Here is a 25,116-nt window from a genome sequence, read left to right on the forward strand (position 1 = left end):
GTTTGAGTTCGGCTGCTCCTGTTCCCACCCAGCTCCCTGCTCATGGCCCAGGAAGGCAGCAGGTGATGGCCCAGGTGCTTGGACCCCTGCACCCTTGTGGGAGACCTGGGTGGAATTCCTGGCCCTGGCTCTGGCCTAGCTCAACCCCGGCTATTGTGGCCATTTGGGGAGTGACCCCTGGATGAAGGATATCTCTCTCTCTCTCTCTCTCTCTCTCTCTCTCTTGTTTATCCCTCTTTCTCTGTCATTCTGCCTTTCAAATAAAAAAGTCTTAAAGAAGAAATGTCACGTTTGGGAATCGCGTGGGTGGAAGGCGACTGGTAGATTTGAGCAGATGTGAGCCAGTGCCCTGCCCCCCACCTGTGTGTGAATCCCTTTGCTGCACACGGCCGGGATCCTTCTCGCATTGTGACTTCTGATCTTTCCACGCCAGGTGCCCTGCGCAGATGGCCCTGCATGCCTCTGCAGAAGCCAGGATTGTGCCCCGCAGGGTATCACTCTGCGTGTCTTACACAGCTCCGATTCCAGTACGTTCTCTGCCTCGCCGCCTTCCTGGAGGGCCAGGGCTGTTCCTCTTCCGCTGCCATCACTGGTTTTGTTCAATTTGTGCTGAGAATGCAGCACCGTTTCCACTCAAGAAAGAGGCGTGGTGTTTTAGGAGGATCTCCCCGCCCCCGTGCCTGGCCGCACCAGAATTCCCAGGCGGTTCTATGTGTCGTGTGGCTGTTACCCTGTGGCCAGTGTGGCTGCCGGGTCTTCCCGAGGCACTGGAGTGTCCAGTGCTCCGGGAGAGCTCGGTGTCTCCCACGGGCCCAGACTGCGTTCTTGCCTCCCTGCTGCCCTCTGGTCCACGGCGGTGCCAGCCTCTGTGTCCTCTCCTGTCCCCTCCCTGCAGCGTTCCTCTCTCCTCCCCTGTGTGTTCTCGTCCCTCCCCTCGGCACGTCCAGTGGGAGTCACAGGCAAGGCAAGGCCTTGCGTCCAGCCCTGGGTGTGAATCCAGCCTGCCTGTGACTTGGCCCAAACCTCCCAGCCTCTTTGTGCAGAACAAGCAGAGGAGTCAGTGACAGGAGGTGCTGAGGGCGTGCTTGGCAGGCGTGAGATGGCGCCTCCCTGTGGTGATGGCCCAGGGACCCCGTGTGACCCTTGGTGTTTCCCAGTGCTGTTTGGACACATGCACCCCATATGCCCACCCTTCCCTCCCTCCCCTCTGTGGCTGAACCTCCGGGCCGTCCCCTAGCTTTCCCGGTCACTCCTGGGTAGGGAACAGTCCAGAATTCTAGACTCAAATCCAGCTTGCAGCTTCTGCCCTCCTGACCTGCACCGCACAGGTCTGGCCGGGACAAGTCGTCTTGTTGCTTCTGTCACTGCCGCTGTTTGCTCTTCCCAGCCACTGCCCTTGCTTGTGGTCCTGCGGGGCTGGCAGGCGTGGTCCCGGGAGGGGAGGGGCAGAGGTGAGGACAGGTGGGGTCCTGCGAGGTCAGGCTGTGAGCTTGGTGGAACAGGCCGTGGAAGGTGAGGCCAGCTCTCAGCAATGCTGGGTTGGGGTCTGGCCACGAGTCTCTGGGCTTGGCAGGCTGCACAGGGCTGTGGGAGGTCATGGGCAGGCCCCTCCTGCCAGTGACCCTGAGGGGTCTGTGCCTGCTCAGCTGTCTGTGTCATCGCCTCAGACTCTGCCCCCCATGACAGGAAGGTGGCATTACCAGCTGGAGACACTCCCCGAAGGACCACTTCACGGAGTCCGTCCAGCCGTTGTTTGGAGGTGGCTGGACCTCAGTGTGGCCCAGCTGCCCCTCCACCCTCTCGTCCCCTGTCCCTGTTCCCCAGGTCCCCTCCCCTGGCTGCAGAGCGGGACCCTTCCTGCCCTGCCCAGGAGGTCACACAGCATGACTGCCTCTCTGAAGCAGGCAGAACACTGGACAGAGGATGAGAGAAGCAGGTTGGGCAGGGAGACCGAAGACCCACAAGCCCAGAGGGAAGCCCACTGCACCAGTAGGTGCACTAGGAAACCGAGAGAAGCTTCTAGATGCACTGGTAAACCGAGACAGACAAAGCAAACTTAGGACACAGTCTCTATATTCCAGCTCAGAGAAGGTTAAAAACACGCCTTGAGCAAAATCCCTATCGTACGTGGCACGTGATCTGTGTGAGAGAGAGGTGATGGCCCTGGTGGGAGAGTGGTTTGCAGTATGTCTTTATTTATTTATTTATTTATTTTTATTTAATGAGCATAAATTTCCAAAGTACAGCTTATAGGTTACAATAGCTTCCTCCCCCCCCCATAACTTCCCTCCCACCCACAACGCTCCCCTCTCCCACTTCCTCTCCCCTTCCCTTCACATCAAGATTAATTTTCAAGTATCTTTATATACATAAGATCAATTTAGCGTATATTAAGTAAAGATTTCCACATTTTGCTCCCACACAGAAACACAAAGTGTAAAATACTATTTGAGTACTAGTTATAGCATTAATTAAACACCTAAGAGTAATTGTGTATTAATTACAGAGTTCAACCAATAGTTTTAAGTAGAATATAAAATGCAACTTGTGTATTGTTGTGGCTTCCCCCCCCCAACCTCCCTCCCTCCCGTCACCCTCCCCTCACCCACTCCCTCTCCCATCCCGCCCTTCATCACGTTTCATTTTCAATTACCTTCATATACTGAAGATCAACTTAGTATATCCTAAGCAGGGATTTCAACAGGCTGCACTCACACAACCGCACAAGATATAGGGTATTGTTCGACTAGTAGTGTTGTTTTTAAGTTTCATAGTAAAACACATTAAGGACAGAGATCCTGCGTGGGGAGCATGAACCCAGTGACTCCCGTTGTTGATTTAACAATTGGCACTCTTATTTATGATGTCAGCAATCACCCGAGACTCTTGCTATGAGCTGTCTAGGCTGTGGAAGCCCCTTGAGTTCACCGACTCTGAATTTGTTTAGTCAAGGCCATATCACAGTGGAGGTTCCTTCCTCCCTTCAGAGAAAGGCGCCTCTCTCCTTGATGGCCTGTTCCTTCTGCTGGGGTGTTGTTCACCAGGATCCTTCATTTAGATTGTTTTTTGCCACCGTGTCATGGCTTTCCATGCCTGCGAGACTCTCATGGACCTTTTAGTCAGATCTGAATGTCCCAAGGGTTGATTCTGAGGCAGGAGTGCTGTTTTGGGTGTTTGCCATTCTATGAGTCTGCTGTGTGTCCTGCTTCCCCCGCAGGATCATTCTCTCCCTTTTGATTCTATCTTTCATTATTTGCTTACACTGGTCTTATTTGTGTAATCTCTTCGACACTTACCCTATCTTTTTGATCGGTTGTGTATTTATACTTATCACTTTACCAAGTGCACTGGCATTGGTACCTGCCTCCTTGGTAAGGTTGAGTTGAAATCCCCTGGCACATTTCTAGTTCCACTATTGGAGGTAGGTCTGAGTGAGTATGTGCCGTCCTATATATCTCCTCCCTCTCTTATTCCCACTCCTATGTTTTACAGAGATCAATTTTCTGTTAATTTCTAAACACTTAAGAATGGTTGTGCATTGATTGCAGAGTTCAACCAGTGGTCTTGTGTAGAGCAAACCAAGCAACAACAACAACAACATGCAGTATGTCTTAAAAACGCTGTGTGCCAGGCAGGCGCTGCAGCTCAGTGGGCTAATCCACCACCTGCAGTGCCGGCACACCGGGTTCTAGTCCTGGTTGGGGCGCCGGATTCTGTCCCGGTGGAGGATGGCCCAAGTTCTTGGGCCCTGCACCCACATGGGAAACCAGGAAAACCACCTGGCTCCTGGCTTCGGATCAGCGCGATGCGCCAGCTGCAGTGTACTGGCCACGGCGGCCATTGGAGGGTGAACTAACGGCAAAAGGAAGACCTTTTTCCCTGTCTGTCTGTCTGTCTCTCTCTCACTGTCCACTCTGCCTGTCAATTAAATAAATAAATAAACATTGTGTGCCAGGGCCGGCGCTGTGGCATAGCCGGTAAAGCCGCTGCCTGCGGTGCCAGCATCCCATATGGGTGCTGGGTGGATTCCTGGCTGCTCCACTTCCAATCCAGCTCTTTGCTGTGGCCTGGGGGTGCAGGGAGGGGGGCAGTGAAGGATAGCCCAAATGCTTGGGCCCCTGCACCTGCGTGGGAGACCCGGAAGAAGCTCCTGGCTTCCGATGGACACAGCTCTGGCCATTGCAGCTGTCAGGGGAGTGAACCAGCGGATGGAAGACCTCTCTCTCTCTCTCTGCCTCTCTGCCTCTCTTCTCTCTGTGTAACTTTCTCTACCTCTCAAATAAATAAAATCTAAAAACAAAGTCGCTGTGTGCCTTGGAACAGCACCCCACCTGCACCAGGTGTCCCAGAGAAACGCCAGCGAGATCAAGAGTGCCCTGCATGCATGGGCTCCCGATGGAGCGTTGGTCTCTAAGCAGTGCGGTAGAACACGTGTTTACATGGCACTTTTGCGGTGGTGGGTGTGATAGGTCACTGTGGGCCAGGGAATCCTTGGGACTCCTGGAGCCCATTCCCCACGGCACTGAGGGACAGTCACACAAGTGCTGGAATGTGAGTTACTGCGCTGCTTTCACTGTTTTAAACACAGAGTTGAGTGTCCATCAGAGAGAAACAAAACGAAGTGTGGTAACGCAGTGCACGAATGAGATAGGATAAGCAGCAGTGTTGGTCGGAAGTGCTTCAGACATGCTAGCAAGTGCAAAAGGTACAAAAGTCATGTGAAGCCTGCTTTGAAGCAAGAAAATGGAAAATCAGGACTGCTCCTTACATACATATTTAGGTGTTTGTAAATGCATAGAAAAAGTTTAAAATTAAAAGTAAAAAAAAAATTTCAAACTGATAAATGATGGCTTTTGAGGGGGGGGACTGGAAGTGGGCAGAGAGGCCAGGAGGGACTGTTAGAGTGTAGGAGGGACTGTTATAGTATAGGTGGAACTGTTAGAGTTTAAGTGGGACTGTTAGAGTGTAGGAGGGTCTGTCAGGGTGTAGGAGGTCTGTTAGGGTGTAGGAGGGACTGTTGCAGTGTAGGAGGGACTGTTAGAGTTTAGGAGGGACTGTTGCAGTGGAGGTGTGACTGTTATGGTGTGGTTTTGCTCAGCTCAACAAATGACCTACAACAGAGGAAACGAGTAGAGTGGCCAGAGGGGGTCTTAGCATTCATCCCAAGTGTAACTTGCAGTGTTGGGGTCAACAGTTGGCCGTGGTGGTCACCTTCCTGGAGCCTCACCAGGGCACTCAGCACCTCCACCAGCATCACCACCAACACCACCACCACCATTACCATCACCACTGTCATCACCATCACCACCGCCTCCGTCACCATCACCACTGTCACCACCTCCATCACCACCACCACCATCACCACTGCCATCACCACCTCCGTTACCACCTCCACCACCACTGTCATCACCGTCACCACCTCTGTCACCATCACCACTGTCACCACCACTGCCATCACCACCTCCGTTACCACCTCCACCACCACCGTCATCACCATCACCACTGTCACCACCTCCATCACTGCCACCTCCACCACCACTGCCATCACCACCTCCGTTACCACCTCCACCACCACTGTCATCACCATCACCACCACCTCCATCACCAGCACCACCACCACCACCTCCGTCACCACTGTCATCACCACCTTCATCACCATCACCACCACCTCCGTCACCACCTCCATTACCACCTCCATCACCAGCACCACCGTCATCACCATCACCACTGTCACCACCTCCATCACTGCCACCTCCACCACCACTGTCATCACCACCTCTGTTACCACCTCCACCACCACTGTCATCACCATCGTCACCACCTCCATTACCACCTCCACCACCACTGTCTTCACTGCCATCACCACCTCCGTCACCAGCACCAGCTCCGCTGTCATCACCATCACCACCACCTCCATCACCAGTACCACCGCCATCACCTCCATCACCACCTCCATTACCACCACCGCCATCACCTCCATTACCACCTCCATTACCACCACCGCCATCACCTCCATCACCATCTCCATCACCATCTCCATCACCAGCACCATCTCCACGCCACATTTACTGACGGAAGGGACCCTGGAGCCTCCTCCCTCTGACTGCACTCAGCAGGGATCGCCGAGCATTTGCTGCAGCTCTGAGTTTCCAAGCTCGAGCCTGCAGTTAGGCTTTTCAGACAGCGGACCAGACGAATGCCGGCACACGGCGTTTTTATTCCGTGATTCCAGCCGCACTTACCGTGGATGAATTGAACTGTAGCTAACACTCCAAGGAGGAACTGTTTCGTGCAGTGTACATTGCATCTCACATGCAGCGAACTGCAGGTGATCCGTGCGTGTGTGTGGCTGGGAGCTTTGTCCGCGGTGGCATCTGTTTTCAAGTGCAATGCGTGCGTGTTGTTGACTGGCCTACGTTAAGATGACTGTAGTTCTTAAGAGGTGGAACGTACACGTTGGAGCCATAGCCAGCACTGCACAGATGTCCTGTGTTGTTTTCCCCATGTAGTATCTGCATGAAAATGGGATTGTCCATCGCGACCTCAAACCAGAGAACCTGCTCTACGCCACGCCAGCCCCAGACGCACCGCTCAAAATTGGTGAGAGCATGCCCGGGCCCCGGGACCCCTTCCCCCCGAGCAGAGACACGGGTTCCACGGGACGTCCAGCGTCGCCTGCCTTCACTTGCCTCGCAAGCTGGAAAGAACGAGGCCTTGTTTTGGGGGGTGGAGGGGTGCTGATTCCCGCTGGTCTCACGGGAAGTCGGTGTGGGGAAGCTGGTGGTCAGCTGCCACATATGGGGGCGGGGTGCCCAGCTCAGTGGGGTAGACAGACAATCCCTGGCTTATTTTTTTCTTTTTTGGTTGTCAACTTCTGTTCTCACATTGTTTGAAGCGCAGTTTTAAATGCCCAAGAGCTTCAACACAAGAGTCCTGAGTGTAGCTCTCCAAAGCAGACGTGTGATGCACCCCCGGGGTAGACTCTCCTTAGCCGACTGTAACCAGTGTGTGCGGGCCTTGACTGCCGGCCATTCCTGGGGTAGACTCTCCTTAGCCGACTGTATCCATGCGTGCGGGGCCTTGCACTGCCGGCCATTCCTGAGGTAGACTCTCCTTAGCCGACTGTATCCATGCGTGCGGGGCCTTGACTGCCGGCCATTCCTGGGGTAGACTCTCCTTAGCCGACTGTATCCAGTGCGTGCGGGGCCTTGCACTGCCGGCCATTCCTGGGGTAGACTCTCCTTAGCCGACTGTAACCAGTGCGTGTGGGGCCTTGACTGCCGGCCATTCCTGAGGTAGACTCTCCTTAGCCGACTGTAACCAGTGCGTGCCGGGCCTTGCACTGCCGGCCATTCCTGAGGTAGACTCTCCTTAGCCGACTGTATCCATGCGTGCGGGGCCTTGCACTGCCGGCCATTCCTGAGGTAGACTCTCCTTAGCCGACTGTATCCAGTGCGTGCCGGGCCTTGCACTGCCGGCCATTCCTGAGGTAGACTCTCCTTAGCCGACTGTATCCATGCGTGCGGGGCCTTGCACTGCCGGCCATTCCTGAGGTAGACTCTCCTTAGCCGACTGTATCCATGCGTGCGGGGCCTTGCACTGCTGGCCATTCCTGAGGTAGACTCTCCTTAGCCGACTGTATCCATGTGTGCGGGGCCTCGCACTGCCGGCCATTCCTGAGGTAGACTCTCCTTAGCCGACTGTATCCAGTGCGTGCGGGGCCTCGCACTGCCGGCCATTCCTGAGGTAGACTCTCCTTAGCCGACTGTATCCAGTGCGTGCGGGGCCTTGCACTGCCGGCCATTCCTGAGGTAGACTCTCCTTAGCCAACTGTAACCAGTGCGTGCGGGGCCTTGCACTGCCGGCCATTCCTGAGGTAGACTCTCCTTAGCCGACTGTATCCATGCGTGCGGGGCCTTGCACTGCCGGCCATTCCTGGGGTAGACTCTCCTTAGCCGACTGTATCCACTGCGTGCGGGGCCTTGCACTGCCGGCCATTCCTGGGGTAGACTCTCCTTAGCCGACTGTATCCATGCGTGCGGGGCCTTGACTGCCGGCCATTCCTGGGGTAGACTCTCCTTAGCCGACTGTATCCATGCGTGCGGGGCCTTGCACTGCCGGCCATTCCTGAGGTAGACTCTCCTTAGCCGACTGTATCCAGTGCGTGCGGGGCCTTGACTGCCGGCCATTCCTGAGGTAGACTCTCCTTAGCCGACTGTATCCATGCGTGCGGGGCCTTGCACTGCCGGCCATTCCTGAGGTAGACTCTCCTTAGCCGACTGTATCCAGTGCGTGTGGGGCCTTGACTGCCGGCCATTCCTGAGGTAGACTCTCCTTAGCCGACTGTATCCAGTGCGTGCGGGGCCTTGAACTGCTGGCCATTCCAGGCCTTCTCTCCACAGTCTGCATTCTCGAGGTAACGTTGTGACAGCTCGGCCATTCAGCCCAGGGAGCCTTGGAGGAACCTGAGGCCTGAGAGCCGGCGGCGGGGGAGGGGTGGAGGTTAGCGCAGTGTTTTGGAGCCGTCTCCAGGCTCCTTCCAGGTGACCCGCCCACCCTCACGGCCTCACACCGGCGGGCAGGCACGCACACGCGCTGGCTGCATTTCTGCTCTGTCACGTGGTGCGAGCCGAGAAGACACTCCCATCACCGCATTTCTCTCTTGTGTTGTCAGCTGATTTCGGACTCTCCAAAATCGTGGACCACCAGGTGCTCATGAAGACCGTGTGCGGCACCCCTGGGTACTGCGGTAGGCGCCCTACCCCAGCTGGGACGTGGGGGCTGCTTTGGGGGACCCTCTGCCATCTCCTGCAAACCCTGGGCCCTCCCCCCACAAGGGCTCTGGGGCGGTGGGGCAGGGGCCAGGGCTGGGCTGTGAGGGGTGTAGTTGTGGCTGCTCTGGGCACAGGCAGGAAGGGAGGACCCCGACCCGGAGGTGGGCAGGGGCCTGCGGAGCTGTCCCAGCGGCCAGCAGGTTGTCACGGTCCTGCCGAGGTTTCCCTGGCAGGGCACGGGAGGTGGGCGTTGCTGAGGGCATGGCGGGCAGGACACGAGGCCGGCAGTGAGGGTGGGTGGCCCCGGCTCTCAGGGCGCTGGCCTCGCACGCTAGGGCAGGCCGTCGCGGGCTCTCCTCACCAGGGCCCCATCCCCGTGGATGGACTGCACGCAGCATTCTGCTGGGTGGGATGCACCCCTGCCTCTTAGCTCTTTCCTTGGTGGCTGGGTGAATCCACACAGGCTGCGGTCCATGACGTCACAGACACACCAGAGTCAGGAACAGGTGCTCATTAATGCATGTGGCGCGGATCATGCAAACTGTGATCTGGTTGTGAGGAAAAGAAAGGACAAGTTAGCACTCACAGGACTGGAGTCACTCTCCGAGCAAAGGATCTTCCCTCACGTCGTCATCCCCACTCAGCTTCTCACACCAGCCCTGTGTGGTGAGCAGAGGCCGGGCTGCCACTCATCCCCTCAGCCCTGCTGTGTGGTGAGGAGAGGCCGGGCTGCCACTCATCCCCTCAGCCCTGCTGTGTGGTGAGCAGAGGCCGGGCTGCCACTCATCCCCTCAGCCCTGCTGTGTGGTGAGGAGAGGCCGGGCTGTCTCTCATCCCCTCAGCCCTGCTGTGTGGTGAGGAGAGGCCGGGCTGTCTCTCATCCCCTCAGCCCTGCTGTGTGGTGAGGAGAGGCCGGGCTGTCACTCTTCCCCTCAGCCCTGCTGTGTGGTAGGAGAGGCTGGGCTGTCTCTCATCCCCTCAGCCCTGCTGTGTGGTAGGAGAGGCCGGGCTGTCTCTCATCCCCTCAGCCCTGCTGTGTGGTAGGAGAGGCCGGGCTGTCACTCATCCCCTCAGCCCTGCTGTGTGGTAGGAGAGGCCGGGCTGTCACTCATCCCCTCAGCCCTGCTGTGTGGTGAGGAGAGGCCAGGCTGTCTCTCATCCCCTCAGCCCTGCTGTGTGGTCTGGAGAGGCCGGGCTGTCACTCTTCCCCTCAGCCCTGCTGTGTGGTCAGGTCAGGCCTGGGCACCTGGGAGGCACCTGTGCTGCCATAGCCCTGCTCCAGGGCCTGCAGTCTGGGAGGGTGTGGACACACCTAACAGAAACAGTTGCACCTGGCAACCCGGAGGTGGCCACAGCGTGTGGAAAAGTGTGAGGTTTGCAAGGAAGCGCATTGCGGGAGACACTCGTCCTACATGACCGTCACGTGTGCCTTGGCGTCAGCCCCGATTAACCGCACAGGTAGCTCACGGGGTGTCCGCAGAGGTCAGAGGTGAGAAGAGCGGTAACAGCTTCCCTGAAGGCAGGTGCCATGAACGCCCTGACGTGACCCCAGGTGTCATGGCCGCTCACCCTGGCTGCACGGAACCGGAGGGTTCCGCCACTCCCCGGGACGCCGCTGTGACCGCCAGCGTGGAGGGAGCAGTGCCCGGTGTGCAGGGTCTGTCAGATGCAGTTTCCTCCTTAAACCCCGTGCAGACCAGGCCAGTGATCACCGAGCACGCTGGCTTTTCCAGGTGTCCCCTCTTCTTTGTTAAACCTCGGGGCAGTCCTCGGTCCCTGAAGAATTAGAAACGAAACGCCTGTGGCCTGTGCCCCTGCGGCCGTGAGCCCCCGTCTCCCCCGTGCGTCTCCCGTTTGCTCCACGCACGTCGCCCTTTCCTCCCGCGAGCTCGTTTCCCTGGGGAACGTCACAGGTCGTCTCCACGCACTCGCTTTTCCAGAAAGCCGCTGCCCACACAGGGGCGGCATCCCTGGCTCTCAGGTGAAGCCTTGCCTTCGGCTCCTGGGGGTCAAGGTCAGATGAAAGTCGGCTTGGGGGAACCCGGGAGAGCTGTGGCTCCAGGAGATGGGCGTTCGTGTCTCTCCCTGGGGTGGCTCTGTGGGCTCCGCAGCCCCCAGGATGGGGGACCCAGGCTCTGCGGGCTGCGTGAAACCGTCCTCCCTCTGCAGTCTACACGCAGGAAGGAGCCTGGAAAGAGAGGGCTGCCCGCCCGCAGCTGCACGGACTGGACTGGCGGCAGCCACGTGTTGCTCATACTCACGTGGTTTTGTCTGCCTGTGGTCACGGCCAGGCAGGAGCACGCGAGGGCTCTGTCCCCAGCTGGCCTCATCCAGCCTGGCTGCTGTAACAAGACAGCGTAGAAACAGCAGAGCTGCGTCGCTTCCAGCTCTGAAGCTTAGGGCGTCCAGAGGAAGGCGCCAGCGTGTGTGGCGAGGACGCCTCCAGGCGTGCAGGCGGCAGCTCATGGCCATGTCCTCACTGGGTGGAGTGAGAGGGCCCCTGGGCCTCCTGCCACCATCCTCTGGGCACTGGGAGTTTCAAACCATGAACCGGGGTGGGGGCGTTGGGGGGCCACAGGCACTCAGAGTTGGGTGTGGGTAGGAAAGCTCAGACCTATACCAGACACAGAAAGACCCACGCGTGGACAGTGAACATGTGGAAACGTTGCAGAGTTCCAGGCTTGCTGCAGGCGCCCGCCTGTGTTGCGTTGTTGAGTTTTCTTGGAGCTTTTGCCGACAGCCTGTCCACGGCTTTCCCACCTGACAGCGCCACGCGTGCCACGTGTGTCTCCCCTTCAGTGCACGTGTCCTGACTGCTGCTGCTCCTCCCCATGCCCTCTCTGCTTCCAGGTCTCCCAGACGATGGGGTGGGGCGGAGGGAGCCCTGGATTCAGTACCGCGTGCCCAGCAGGGCGGGCAGTGCTCATCACTGATCACTGAGCAGTTGACAGGAGTGGAGGAGAATTGAGGACAGGATTTGAAACAAGTCACAGGTTGCCCACAAGGCAAAGCTGTGGCTCGGTCCTCTTGTCTAACACAGACACTGGGAACTCCCAGGAGTGTGCTGGCTCGGACAGCTCCCCGATGGCTGGGTCAGGACGAGCCGCTGGGGACCTCTGGCTGAGAGACAGCAGCACCCTGGCACGGTCATGCCGCCCGTGGCGGAAGCAGTTCTGTCTGGCAGCACCCATGGCCTTGCCCTCCGGGGAGGAAGGGCGGCCTGCACTCGAGAGCACCAGGTTTGGTGCAGTGAGTTCTCTGTTCCTCTGAGCCCGGGCATCTGGAGCGGGGGCAAGCTGGCAGCTCCGCTGGAGCCAGGCATCTGCGTGGCCACGGCAGGACGAGGAGGAGCTCGGCCAGTGAAGAGGAGGCCGGGACACGGGGAGAGCCAGGCCACGGAGGACTGGCAGGTTGCGGCCGTCGGTCACTGTGTCACCTGGCACGGCTGGAACACGTTACAGATGAGGCTAGAAAGGCGGGGTGTGCATCTACATCGGGTTGCAGGAGTCGGACTGGGCTTTGTAGGCAAGCTCTTCAGTCAGGCCGTGTTTCAGGATCATCTGAGTCTGGTAAGCACTGTGATGAGATCGCGACACCTCGTAGCACGTGGCTTTGAGGGGAAGGGAAGGCAGCCGAGTTGGAGTGCGATCGTGAGTGCTCGCTCCCCGCTCTGATGTCCGCGGTCTACACACAGCTTCCCGGCCGATGCTCTACACGACCTACCCTTAAAGCCAGTCGTTTATAAAAGCTGTACTAGGATTCAGCGTCAGGCCCTAACAGGAGGCTTCTGTTTGTCTCCCTTTGTGGCGGGGAAGGAGGGAGCTGGTGGCTGAACGTGGTGGCAGTGACCTCTGCACTCCAGGGTCACCTAGCTCGGCAGGAGGTATGGGAGGTATGGGAGGTGGGTGGTCACGGCACAGAAGGCAGGGGCAGGACAGGTGCTGTGTGCCCGTGTGGTTACCTAAGCTGGGGCAGGCCAGGGGCTGTGTGCTCATGTGGTTACCTAAGCTGGGGCAGGCCAGGGGCTGTGTGCCCGTGTGGTTACCTAAGCTGGGGCAGGCTTCAAAGTCGGAAGCAGGCTGAGTGCACTCAGCTACGGCAGCAAGGTCCAGGCTGTGTGCAAACACGCGTCTGACCACGAGATGCACCAGGAACATGGCCTCTGCGTGAGCAGGCAGAGGGCGGCGTGGGAGGGTGCGTGTGTGCATGGTGACTCCGGAACCGGGCGAGACCTGGGCCCGGGAAAACAGATGCCGCCTCCAGGAGCCACACCAGGGCTCTGGATTTAACAGTTGGCAGCATAGCAAAGAGTTGTGTTCGTCAGCCTTGTGGGAAATCGGGTGCTCGCGTGGAAGGCCAGCGTCCCCCCGGAGCGTGGCCCTGCGTTCCAGCCCTCTCTGCCCCATGCCTGTGGGTGCCGAGGATCAGCAGGTGGAGAGGAAACCGCCCAGTACAGGAAGGGCCGACAGTGGGGCCCACGTCCAAAGCTGGCGAGAGCGCGGCGTGCAGGTGTTCCTTTGCTGGGTGGTGAGTCAGGTGGGCACGAGGGGGACCGCAGAAACAGTCACCCATGACACCCACGGGTGCTACGGGCAGGGGCGGGGCTCAGCACACAGGGCCACAGCTGGTCAGGAAGAGGAAGACTGGAGCTGGGGCGGGGCCCTGGCGGGGCAGGTGAGCAGGCTGGGGTCAGCCAGGGCCGTCACTTTGGTGGGGTGGTTCCTGGGTGCCCCTGTGTGACTGCCGGACAGCAGTTGCCTCCCGGGTGTAAGGGACCCCGTGGAGGAGCCTGGCTCTGGCTGAGTGTGCGGGTCAAAGGTGGGCCCTAGGCGGGGCCCTCTGTATCCTTAACCATTATCCAGCCCTAGTCTTCGCACCCAGAAGGGGTTTTTTTTTTTTAAGATGTCAAAAACATCATAATAGACTGAAAATTGTTAAATGGTGTGCCCAATCTAAAGCTGCAGGCTGCAGAAAGAAAAGCCGGGGCCCAGGTAGGGGCTCAGTGCCCCGGGTTCTAAGTGGTCCACAGACACTGAGTGGGCGCTCGGCATCCTGCTGGGAAAGGAAAGGGACCCCAGAGGGAGGGGAGGAGGGGAAAAGAGAGGGCAGGGACAGACAGAGGTGCCTGCCTGGCCCTGGCCTGCGGAGCAGGAGCTGCCGTGCCCGTCCTGCGGCGACGGCACCAGGGCACTTGCACAGCCCACGGGGAAAGGAGTCCAAAGACATTTCCTTTGGTCAGGAGAACTTTGAAATCCAGGTGCTGCTTTTTCATCATACACACCCCATGAACTTTTTGAGGACCCCTTATGCAGGTTATCTGAGTGGAAAATAACCAATGTGGAGAGAGTGGTCCTGTCGAAAGTTGGTTATCTGTACATAAACTGAGCTGAATTAGCCATCTACATGGATGGTTCACATTTTTGTTTTTTATCATTCTATTTAAGAGCTTAATAATTGTGAAGAACTTCTTTTAAAAAATTATTTGAAAGATTTGCCATCTGCTGATTTGTTCTCTGAATGTTAGCAACAGCTGGGGCTGGGCGAGGCCAGAGCCAGGGGCCAGGAACTCCACCCAGGGCTCCCGTGTGATGGCAGGGGCCCGCGTACCTGGGCTGTCATCCGCAGCTTTCCCAGGTGCATCAGCATTCCCTGTGGGTGGGACTAGGGTACCTGGGCCGCAAATGGGTCCTCCGGTGGGGGCTGCTGCAGTCACAGGCCTTGTCCGAACTGGCTGCGCCACAACGCCAGCCCGAGAATTCATCTTCTTTTTTTCCTAAGATTTTATTTACTTATTTGAGAGGTAGAGTTACAGACAGTGAAAGGGAGAGACAGAAAGGTCTTCCATCTGCTGGTTCACTCTCCAGATGGCCACAACAGCCGGAGCTGCACCAACCTGAAGCCAGGAGCCTCCTCCGGGTCTCCCACATGGGTTCAGGGGCCTAAGCACTTGGGCCGTCTTCCACTGCTTTCCCAGGCCACAGCAGAGAGCTGGATCAGAAGAGGAGCAGCCAGGACTGGACCGGAACCCATATGGGATGCCACACTGCAGGCCGAGGACTAACCTGTGCCACGGCGCCGGCCCAGAATTTATCTTCTTTTGACTTTTGCCACATTCTTGTTGTTTTTCGCAGGCAGTCCTTGACACAGCTCAGATGGAATATGCGTGCCTAGAAGCGTCCTATTCCTCTGTGCAGGCTGTCGTAATGGCAAGGAAACATCGTGTTTCAGTTTCAAGACGAAGTGAGGAGTGACTCTTAGCAGCTGGGGAGTGAGCTGTCAGAACGCGGAGGTCTTTGCGTAGAGTTGCAGGTGCTCCCTGGGTTCCCATCGGAGAGGACTGTGCAGATAGGGAGTCTCAGGGAACTCCTGGAAAATGCGGATTGCAGAACGATGGATTCAATGTTCTGCACCAAGATAAAGTGATATTTTAGTACGGTCTCCTCGAACTTTTGAAGGACCCTTGTTTTCTGTATGTACACACTTGGCCTCAAAAACTGACAGCTCTCAGGAGCCGATGGCTTCTGCCGTGTTACAGGTAGTGGAATAGCGCTGGGTGTGGGCCAGTGCTCACCCTGGGGTGCTCACCACTGGCACGTGCACATGTGAGAGAGGCCCCAGAAGGCAAACAGCCGTGGCCTCTCAGGAGGGTGGCTGCTCCCCTGACGTGCAGCGAGGAAAGCACTTGCGGACTGCCCATCTGCACCAGGGCACCCAGCGTCTGGCCCAGCCCTGCTTGCCCGTCGCTCACGCTCATGCTGGGGGTTGTGCTGTTGATGTGTCGAGCCCCGTGGGTCCTGCTTCAGGTCCTGGTGAACGTCAAGGACCACAACTCAGCCCTCGTGCCCCCACTGCACAGTAGGACCTACCCTGACATCACCCCGTGCTGAGGCTAGAGGGGCACGTGAGACTCACGGCGTAGTACCTGGCACCTAGACCGTGCCACAGGTCCCAGGCATTAGGAAAACAATGACAGTAATGAGTGTTGGCGGCCTCTTATTACTACTGCTAAAAATGTGCCCGTGCCTCAGTCAAGGTCCATAGCCCCCGTTCTCGTGTGGTGTGTCCTGATATCTGGGGAGCTGGGTTTACGATGTTTGAAATTGCATCATCTCTGCCACAATTATTTTGCTTTGAAATCAACTATTTTTTGTTCTAAGATTTCACCCACATGGGTGGTTTCTGAACACTATGGCTTTTGTGGCAGTTTCCTAGATTGTTGGTCTTTTTTTAATCACGTGCACACGCCCACTCCTCTCTGCTGGTTCACGCCCCCAAATGCCCACAAAAGGCTGTGACAAGGCCGGGCTGAGCAGAGGTCTGGAGACTCCGTCACAGCCTCCACGTGTGCGCCAGGGGCCCACACGTGAGCCCTCACTGCTGCCCCCCAGGGGCACTAGCAGGAGCTGGAGTAGGAGCAGAGCAGGGCTCTAACCCCGCAGCCTGATGTGGGACCTCACAGCCTCGCCGGCTCGGCCACCAGGTAAATGCCCAGCCCTAGACTCAAGGAGTGGTCGTTCCTGGGCTTGCAAACGGTGAAGCGTAAAGAGTTAGAGGAGATGCAATCATTTTATGACTGTTGGCTTTTCAGATGATACTTTTGTGAGCAGTTTCTCTAAGTAAACGTGAAGTTACCCAGAAAAACTCCCTCCAGAATTGGAAAGGACGGCCAGAAGGCAGGGTGTGTCAGTGGCCGTGAGCTGGTCTGAGGGATCCAGCAAAGCGCCTGGGTTTGCCGAGTTGGCTTCACTCTGGTCCTCCGGTGGCGTGAGTGCCCGTGGGTGCCTTCAACCGTGCTTGGTGATGGGGGACACGGAGCTCACGGGACGCTGCTGGCTGCCTCTGCCCAGCACCCGCGCGTCGTCTGCATGGCTGTGGAACTGAGTTTCCAGTATTCCTGTAGTCAGTGACGAAAATGTTGAAAACTGTTGACTATTTTAACAGGTGAAGGAGGATAAATGAACAGTACTGGTTAAAGTTGGGCGGAATAATGCATTCTCTCCCCATCACAGGCAGACCATACAGCACACTCCTGCACACAGCATGCACAGAGGCACACAGGTGTACACACACACACACAGATATACAGACACAGACACACAGGCACAGACACACAGATGTACTCACACACACACACAGATATACAGACACACACAGGCACAGACACACAGATGTACTCACACACACACACAGATATACAGACACACAGGCACAGAGACACAGATGTACTCACACACACACACACAGATATACAGAGAGACACACAGGCACAGAGACACAGATGTACTCACACACACAGATACACAGGCACAGAGACACAGATGTACTCACACACACACATAGACTCACACACACAGAGACACAGACACACACATATACCCACACAGACGCATACACACACACACACACACACACACAGGGACACAGATATACTCCACAGAGACATAGACACACACATATACCCAGACGCATACACACAGGGACACAGATATACTCACACAGACACAGACACACACATATACCCAGACGCATACACACAGGGACACACACTCACACGTGTACCCATATACACACACAGACTCTCACAAACACACACACATACACCCACACAGACACAGGCACACACACACAGATGTACTCACACATACTCATAACATACACACATAAACTCACACATTCACACCGCACACTCACATGTACACAGATATACTCACACGTGCATACACACATAACCATAGCCACATATATATACACATCCACTCACACAGTCACAAGTGGACTCACACAGAGACATATACTCACCCACACAACTACTCGTAGACACACATAAACATAGCCACATGTGTATACACATCCACTCACACAGTCACAAGTAGACTCACACAGAGACATACACTCACCCACACAACTACTCATAGACACACATAAACATAGCCACATGTGTATACACATCCACTCACACAGTCACAAGTGGACTCACAGAGACATACACTCACCCACACAAATACTCATAGACACACATAAACATAGCCACATGTGTATACACATCCACTCACACAGTCACAAGTGGACTCACACAGAGACATACACTCACCCACACAAATACTCATAGATACACATAAACATAGCCACATGTGTATACACATCCACTCACACAGTCACAAGTGGACTCACACAGAGACATACACTCACCCACACAAATACTCAGACACACATAAACATAGCCACATGTGTATACACATCCACTCACACAGTCACAAGTGGACTCACACAGAGACATACACTCACCCACACAAATACTCAGACACACATAAACATAGCCACATGTGTATACACATCCACTCACACAGTCACAAGTGGACTCACACAGAGACATACACTCACCCACACAAATACTCAGACACACATAAACATAGCCACATGTGTATACACATCCACTCACACAGTCACAAGTGGACTCACACAGAGACATACACTCACCCACACAAATACTCAGACACAGATAAACATAGCCACATGTGTATACACATCCACTCACACAGTCACAAGTGGACTCACAGAGACATACACTCACCCACACAAATACTCATAGACGCACACAACTCACACATTCCCACTCATGCACGTACAGACGTACACACTCATACACGCACAGACACACCCAGGAATGTGCACTCACACGCACAAAGGCACACTCCTCCATGCACACAGATGCACACACTCACACACACGCACACGCCCATCACAGGACCATCTCCAAGGATCCGGAAGCAAAAAGCTGCAGAGAGGAACTCTGGGAGAGCTCGCTGGAGCGTGTCGGTGGGCCTGCCGCGCGCGCGCCCTGGGAGTGTCACCGTGTGAGTCGCTTCTGAGTGCCGCCGACGGAACACTCGTCCAGGCCACGAGCGGTGCCGGGCCGCGGTCACTCCCGGGGCTCCGTCAGACCGCTGCCTCCTCACCTCCCGACGTCACCCGCTGGTTTGGCACAGCTGAGGAGACGGGCGTTCCGCGAGTGAACACACAGACCCTGAAGAGTAATTAACGGAGAGGCTTTCCCTTGCTTCAATGGACGTGGTGTCTGTCCATGTCTAGAAGAGTGTGAAATAATGCAGGTGTGGCTCACCCTGCCCGCTGACCCGCGAGGGCTGATCTCAGTCCATCCTGACCCACGGTGGCGGCCGCCTCCCTGCAGTGAGCTTGTTAAGAGCGAGTTGAATCAAACTCATGGTTGGAGGCCGAGGGACTGCCTGTCCCCACGTGCCTGGTGCAGGTGGGCCCCGGGTCCCCGTGCTGCCTGTGGACAGTGGGGAGGAGCAAGTAGGGAAGGTGCAGTCCCAAAGATGTGCCCCAGGCTGCCACCTCGCTGTGACAGGTGTCTCACGGCACCCGGGCCTGGTGGGCGGTGCTCGGGACAGAAGTGGGGCTGGGGACAAGGTGGTGAGCATCGGCCACCAGCGGCTCATCTTGTTCTTGTCTGGTGGGGAGTAGCCGGGGACTCTGCAGGTTGGAGTCCGGCTGACCTTAAGCCCTCCCAGAGAGTTGAAATCGGATTCCAGTGAGTCTCTTGGGGCCTTTGTATGGGTCCGGAACTGCCCTAAGCAAGGTGCATGCAGTAGGCGCTCGGCCCTTCCTCGCTTAGTGAGCGGTTCCTGAGCTGTGCGCCAGGCTGTGTTGCAGGTGCCAGGATCCATGCAGGAAACCGAGACAAACAGCAGCTCAAGGTTGGTGCGTTTTACTGGGACAGGACAGGCAGCGCGGTAAGCATGCTGTACCCACAGAGACAGGCAGTCCTGTCTGGACAGACTTAAAGTTGGGGAAGGAGCCAGGGCTGCGACTTCAGCCTGATGGCGCAGTATGTGGGCAGATGTTTGGACGGGGAGAGAACGGTGTGCAGGCAGTGGCGTCCCCGGTGAGAGAGGTGCACGGTGCCACAGAGGCAGGGCCGTGCCTGGGCACCGCAGTCCAGTGAGGAGGTGAGTTGGTTGGAGCACTGGGGCAGGTACAGGAGGAGACAGCGCCATCAGGGAGACTTGAGTGGACGCCGGCTGAGCCGGGAGAGCTTGGAGCAGCAGGTGTGGGGCTGGCTGATTCTGAGATGCCTGTTAGAGACCAGAGTGGAAACGGGGCATGGGCGGCAGGGTCTGCACGCGTGAAGTTCGGGGGCAGGGGTGGCTGTTGCTTTCAGCGTGGAATTCCTGCGCAGGGGTGGGAAGGTCGTGAGACTCCCAGGCGTCCCCGGGGACCGCCACCATGAGAATGCCGCCACGAGGAGGAGGCCCACGGTGGTCATACACGAAGTTCAGACGGCACAGTGAGCGCCGAGGGCAGGGCCGGGAATTGTGAGTGGAGGTCGCTGCACGGATTCCTGGCTCAGGGTAGAAGCAGCATCCTGACGAACAGCGGAGTGTGCCGTGGACGCGGCCTGGGTGCTGTGTGTAGCTGGGCTTGGCTGTGTGTATCCAGGGCCATGCCATATGCACCCGGGCCTGGCTTTGTGTAGCTGGGCTTGGGTGTATGTACCTAGGCCTCACCATGTGTATCCAGGGCCTAGCTGTGTGCACCCAGGGCCTGGCTCTGTGTACTTGGGCCTTGCCATGTGTACCCAGAGCCAGACCATATGCACCTGGGCCTGGCTGTGTGTACCCAGGGCCTTGCCGTGTGCACCCGGGGCCTTGCTGGGTGTTTCTTGGACCTGGCTGTATACACCTGGGGCCTTGCTGTGGGTACCCAGGGCCTGGCTGTGTGTACCTGGGCCTGGCTATGTGCACCTGGGGCCTTGCTGTGGGTACCCAAGGCCTGGCTGTGTGCACCTGGGCCTGGCTGTGTGTACCTGGGCCTGGCTGTGTGCACCTGGGGCCTTGCTGTGGGTACCCAGGGTCTGGCTGTGTGCACCCAGGGCCTGGATGTGTGCACCTGGGCCTGGCTGTGTGCACCTGGGCTTGGCCATGTGCACCTGGGCCTGGCTGTGTGTGTACCTGGGCCTGGCTGTGTGCACCCAGGGCCTGGATGTGTGTACCTGGGCCTGGCTGTATGCACCCGGGGCCTGGCTGTGTGTGTACCTGGGCCTGGCTGTGTGCACCTGGGCCTGGCTGTGGTACCTGGGCCTGGCTGTGGTACCTGGGCCTCACGTGCCCCCTGCTCCTCCCTTCTGTCCCAGGACCTTTGCAGCCTTGCTCAGCCACTCTCGCATGGCCCAGCCTGTCATGCCTCTGCTTGCATTTCCAAGACTGCCCTGAGCAGGCCGGTCACCTGTTTGAGACACCACCCCGGAGCACCCCAGCCCCTGCTTTGTGCATCTTCCCGGCGGGGGGGGGTTGGTAAGCACTGACCTCCCCCACAAACCGTAAGCTCTGGGGTGCTGGGGACTTGTCCCCTTCAGCTGCCCTCTGCCCCCTGGGCGCCCCAGCACTGAGCCATACAGCAGGTGCTCGGTACGTGGTTGGTGATCGACTTCGTGTGGGAATGAATGACTCTGTTGGTTTCGGTCTCTGTAGGCCTTTGAGTTTGTCCTCAGAAGGGTGCAGGGCACGTGGCTCACCCCGGGAGCAGCACGGCTGTGGGGCCCGGCGAGGGCGTCCGCAGTGGCCACCTCCGTCCCTTTGCTTTCCTGCTAGAGCCTCTGGAAAGGAGGGCGGAGCTGGCCCGAGTAGGCCCAGGAGTGCGGCCTGGGCCCTGCCTGGTGCTCTTGCTGGGGTCCACTCCAGGGATGACCCCGTGAGTCTCCGGGGCTGCTGTGGGGCCAGGTTTAACCCAGCGGTTAAGATACCCACATCCCACGCGGCATCTCCACCCCACCTCCTGCCTCCTGCCTCCTGCCTCCAGCTCCTGGGAACCCTGCCGACGATGGCATCTGGTTCCGGCCGTCACTCGGGGGCCCCGGGGGCCTTCCTGGCTCCTGGTTTGGGCTCAGCCCAGCCCTGACTGTTGACAACATTAGGGGAGTGAACAAGTGGGTTTCTGTGTCTCGGGTTTTGAAGAAGCACTGTGACATGGGTGGTGTGTTGATGAGTTCGGAGCAGCTGCGGTTTGATGTGTGTGTGTGTGTGTGTGTGTGTGTGTGTGTGTGTGTGTGTGATTTTCCTGTTCGCTGAAAGCAGTTGCTGGAGAGTGGCTTCCTGGGGATTCTGAGACCGGCTACCAAGATGGCTGTGTGGGAGACGAGCGTGGCGTTGTCTGCGAGCTCTGTAGTGTTTGCTGTTGGCGTGCAGCCGTGTGAGGGATAAGATGGTCTCGGCAGACAGCTTGAAGGCAGGCAAACCAGCAAGTAGCTATTGACACTCACGGGACGATCCTGAGCTGTTCAGAACGCGTTGTTAGAGCCGCTTGCTGCTGGGGAAGGACCTCCTGCCCGCGTGCTGTGTGTGGTGAGGCGGTGAGAGCTGTCAGGGCGGCCGCGTGTGTACAGCGCTGGAACGTGGACTGGGCCATGTCTGTTCTGGACAGTGCAAGTAGGCAGCCCAGCAGAGCCTCAGACTAGAAGCGCTGGCGTGCCCAGCCTGAGCCGCCCCCGAGGAGCTCGGGGCTCTCGGGAAGGTGCAGGGAACTCCTGGGCCAGCTCCAGGGACCTGCACAGAGCAGGGCTCCGTCACCCGGTGGTTCACGGTCATCAAAGGTTCCCGAGAATGGTACCTAGTTGTGTCTTAAGTATTCAAACTTTGCTTCACCCAGTTTTATATAACAATTTTTAAATATTAAAAGTTCCTTTTTTTAAAAAATTTTTGTTTTAAGAACCACGATACAAGGGGAAAAGAAGGCTCCCTGTTGCTCCTGTGCCAGGTCGCCCACCGTGGGTGGCTTTCACACCACCTGCGGCTGTGGACACGGCTGCGGCTTCAGCCCTGAGCCTTCCAGGACAGCAGTCGCCTCAGGTGTGGCTGTGGGGGAGCCACCTGCTCAGGCCGGTGGGGCCATCGGCACGGTGCTCTCCAGTACCTGGAGCTCTTGGGCTGAGAGCCTGGGGAGACGACCAGGGAACCCGCCCAGCCATGCTGGGCTGTGTCTCTGGCTGCACAGAACGGGGCAACGGGATGAGTCCGCTGGGGACACAGCGTGCAGCAGGTTCCGCTGCAGGAACGCTCAGGCCTGTCCCCCCACCCCTACCCCCACCCTGGCTCGCTTGAACCTCAGCAACCAATCCCGTGCTAGCACCAGAGTGGGCAGCAGCTTAGAACACAGAATGACCTTGGAAATGGCCAGTGCAGCCCACCTAGGTACCAGAGGATGTCCTGATGCTGCCTGGCGTATTTTTGTGGTTGGATAGCAGCACAGGGCTGATGGCAGTCACTGATGGCAAAGATCTGTGTGGGGGCTGACACCTGCTAAGTACGCATGCCCAACACACACGTCCACTAAGCACGAGCACACCCTGTGTACGCGTGCTAGACATTCACACGTCCATGCACTCCCAGAGACCGGGAGACCGGCACCCCACCCCGTGTCTGTCTGTCTGTCTGTCTCTCTCTCTCTCTCTCTTACACACACACACACACACACGGTGGCAGCCTAACTCAAGTGCCCTGTACCATCTGCCGTGGGGCCCCAGGCACCCGTCCGTGAGGTGCAGGTGGCCCTGGGAGATGCAAGCCGACTCACAGAGGGACGATGCTGGCATGGGTGTGCCTTTTTCTCAATTTTGTTAATTGAATCTTAGAGGGAAGGTTTCCGGGAGTAATGCACTTGTAGATAAGACTCTTTGGCTGCAGGCACGGTTCCGTGTGGTGGCAGGGCTCCGTGCGGCGGTGGCAGGGCTCCGTGCGGCGGTGGCAGGGCTCCGTGCGGTGGTGGCAGGGCTCCGTGTGGTGGCAGGGTTCCATGCGGTGGCAGGGCTCCGTGCGGTGGTGGCAGGGCTCCGTGCGGTGGTGGCAGGGCTCCGTGTGGTGGCACGGTTCCATGCGGTGGCAGGGCTCCGTGCGGTGGTGGCAGGGCTCCGTGTGGTGGCACGGTTCCATGCGGTGGCAGGGCTCCGTGCGGTGGTGGCAGGGCTCCATGCAGTGGCAGGGCTCCATGTGGCAGGGGCGTCCTGGCAGAACTCAGGGCCTCTGCCCACGGGCCTTCCCCTGCTGTGCCCAGTGGGGAAGAGGAGATGCCGACTGGAAGAGGGTGTCTGTGTGTGTCTGTGTGTGTGGAGGCTGGTAGGAGGAGCCACAGCGCCCCTCCCCCATGTCACCTGCTCACGCGGACAGCCTGGAGACAGCCTGGAGGGGAGTGCCGTCTCCTTGTCCCCAAGACCCCCTCAGGAAGCCCCGGGCCTTCAGCGAGCAGCCCCTTCCTCAGAGACCCCAGCCTACCCTCGGCAGCTTTGCTCAAGACGGAAGGAGGCATCGCTGGGCTGGGGGCCTCCCTGCTCCCCCCTGGGCCCTGGGACTCCCGCTCCTCCCACCCCTCCCACCCTTCCTGTCCCACACCCAGCGCCACCCGTTTCCCTGGTGCTGGAGTGATGCAGGCAAGACAGCCCAGGGCCACGGCTGATGGGGCCCTGCCTGGCTTGGGGGTGGGCGGGGCTGACCAGGGCAGCCTCCCTGTGCCCACCCAAGTCTCCTGTCTCAGTCTGTGGCCCGAGTGAGTGGGGACCGCTGCCCCCCAGGGACCTCCGCTGCCGGGTCCCCGGTCCCCGCCCTAGGGACCAGGCTCACGCCCTGCCAGACGCCCCCGCTCCCTGCAGACTGCGTCTCCCGCAGCCGCCTCTGCTCCTGCGTCCCTGCTGGCCTCCGTGTCCCCCTCTCCCTTTCCGGGTCAGAGCCCGCGGTGGGGAGGCAGCCCTTGCTGGCTGGCGTGGCAGGGCCTGGTGCGCCAGAGCAGAGCAGCCACGTCAGGAACCTGACCCCCCCGGCCCCCCCCCCCCGGTGGTCTGGGAGGGAAGGGCTGGCTGCACAGCTGTCCTGCGGCCGGGTCGGGGAACTCGCTGCCTCTGCCAAATACCGAAGCCCAGCTCGATTTCACACGACGTCTGCTTTTCCTGCAGCTCCCGAAATCCTCCGCGGCTGCGCCTATGGACCCGAGGTGGACATGTGGTCGGTGGGCATCATCACCTACATCCTGTGAGTGGGGGGCGCCAGGGCTGCTGTAGGTGCTTGGTGATCTGTTTCGTGCTGCACGCAGTCGGTGCTAGAATTTGCTGAGAACAAGCATTGCTTTTGATCCAGCGTTTTCGGGGGGGCCTTCTGTCCAGGCCTTCCCACGTCTGCGTCCACTGTGCAGTGTGTGGTGGATGTGGGGAACCCTCTGCCATTTGGCCAGGGCAATGCGTGTGAACCCCAAGTCCCCCTCTTGGCCTATTTGCTTCTCATCTAAAGTAATGAAACAGACAGCTCTCTGATGTCTGAAGCAGTCCCGAATCAGTCCTGCT

At 58.1% G+C, this 25,116-nt stretch overlaps 1 protein-coding gene across 4 annotated transcripts in view; it reads left to right on the top strand.

The window, feature by feature from the left end:
* Positions 1-25,116, top strand: part of CAMK4 (calcium/calmodulin dependent protein kinase IV) — a 179,158-nt gene that overhangs the window by 140,373 nt on the left and 13,669 nt on the right. For all 4 annotated transcript variants that reach the window (XR_016235021.1, XM_070075969.2, XM_051834544.3 and 1 more), the window contains 3 exons: positions 6,510-6,600; positions 8,675-8,749; positions 24,733-24,808. Coding sequence is in view for 3 of the 4 variants with exons in the window: in XM_070075969.2 (XP_069932070.2) it covers positions 6,510-6,600; positions 8,675-8,749; positions 24,733-24,808 (242 nt within the window). In the remaining variant the exon portion in view is untranslated. The remainder of the gene's footprint in view (positions 1-6,509; positions 6,601-8,674; positions 8,750-24,732; positions 24,809-25,116) is intronic.

This window comes from Oryctolagus cuniculus, chromosome 6, assembly GCF_051225735.1.
Source record: "Oryctolagus cuniculus isolate XC-2025 breed Fujian yellow rabbit chromosome 6, ASM5122573v1, whole genome shotgun sequence".
In the NCBI taxonomy this organism is placed as follows: domain Eukaryota; kingdom Metazoa; phylum Chordata; class Mammalia; order Lagomorpha; family Leporidae; genus Oryctolagus; species Oryctolagus cuniculus.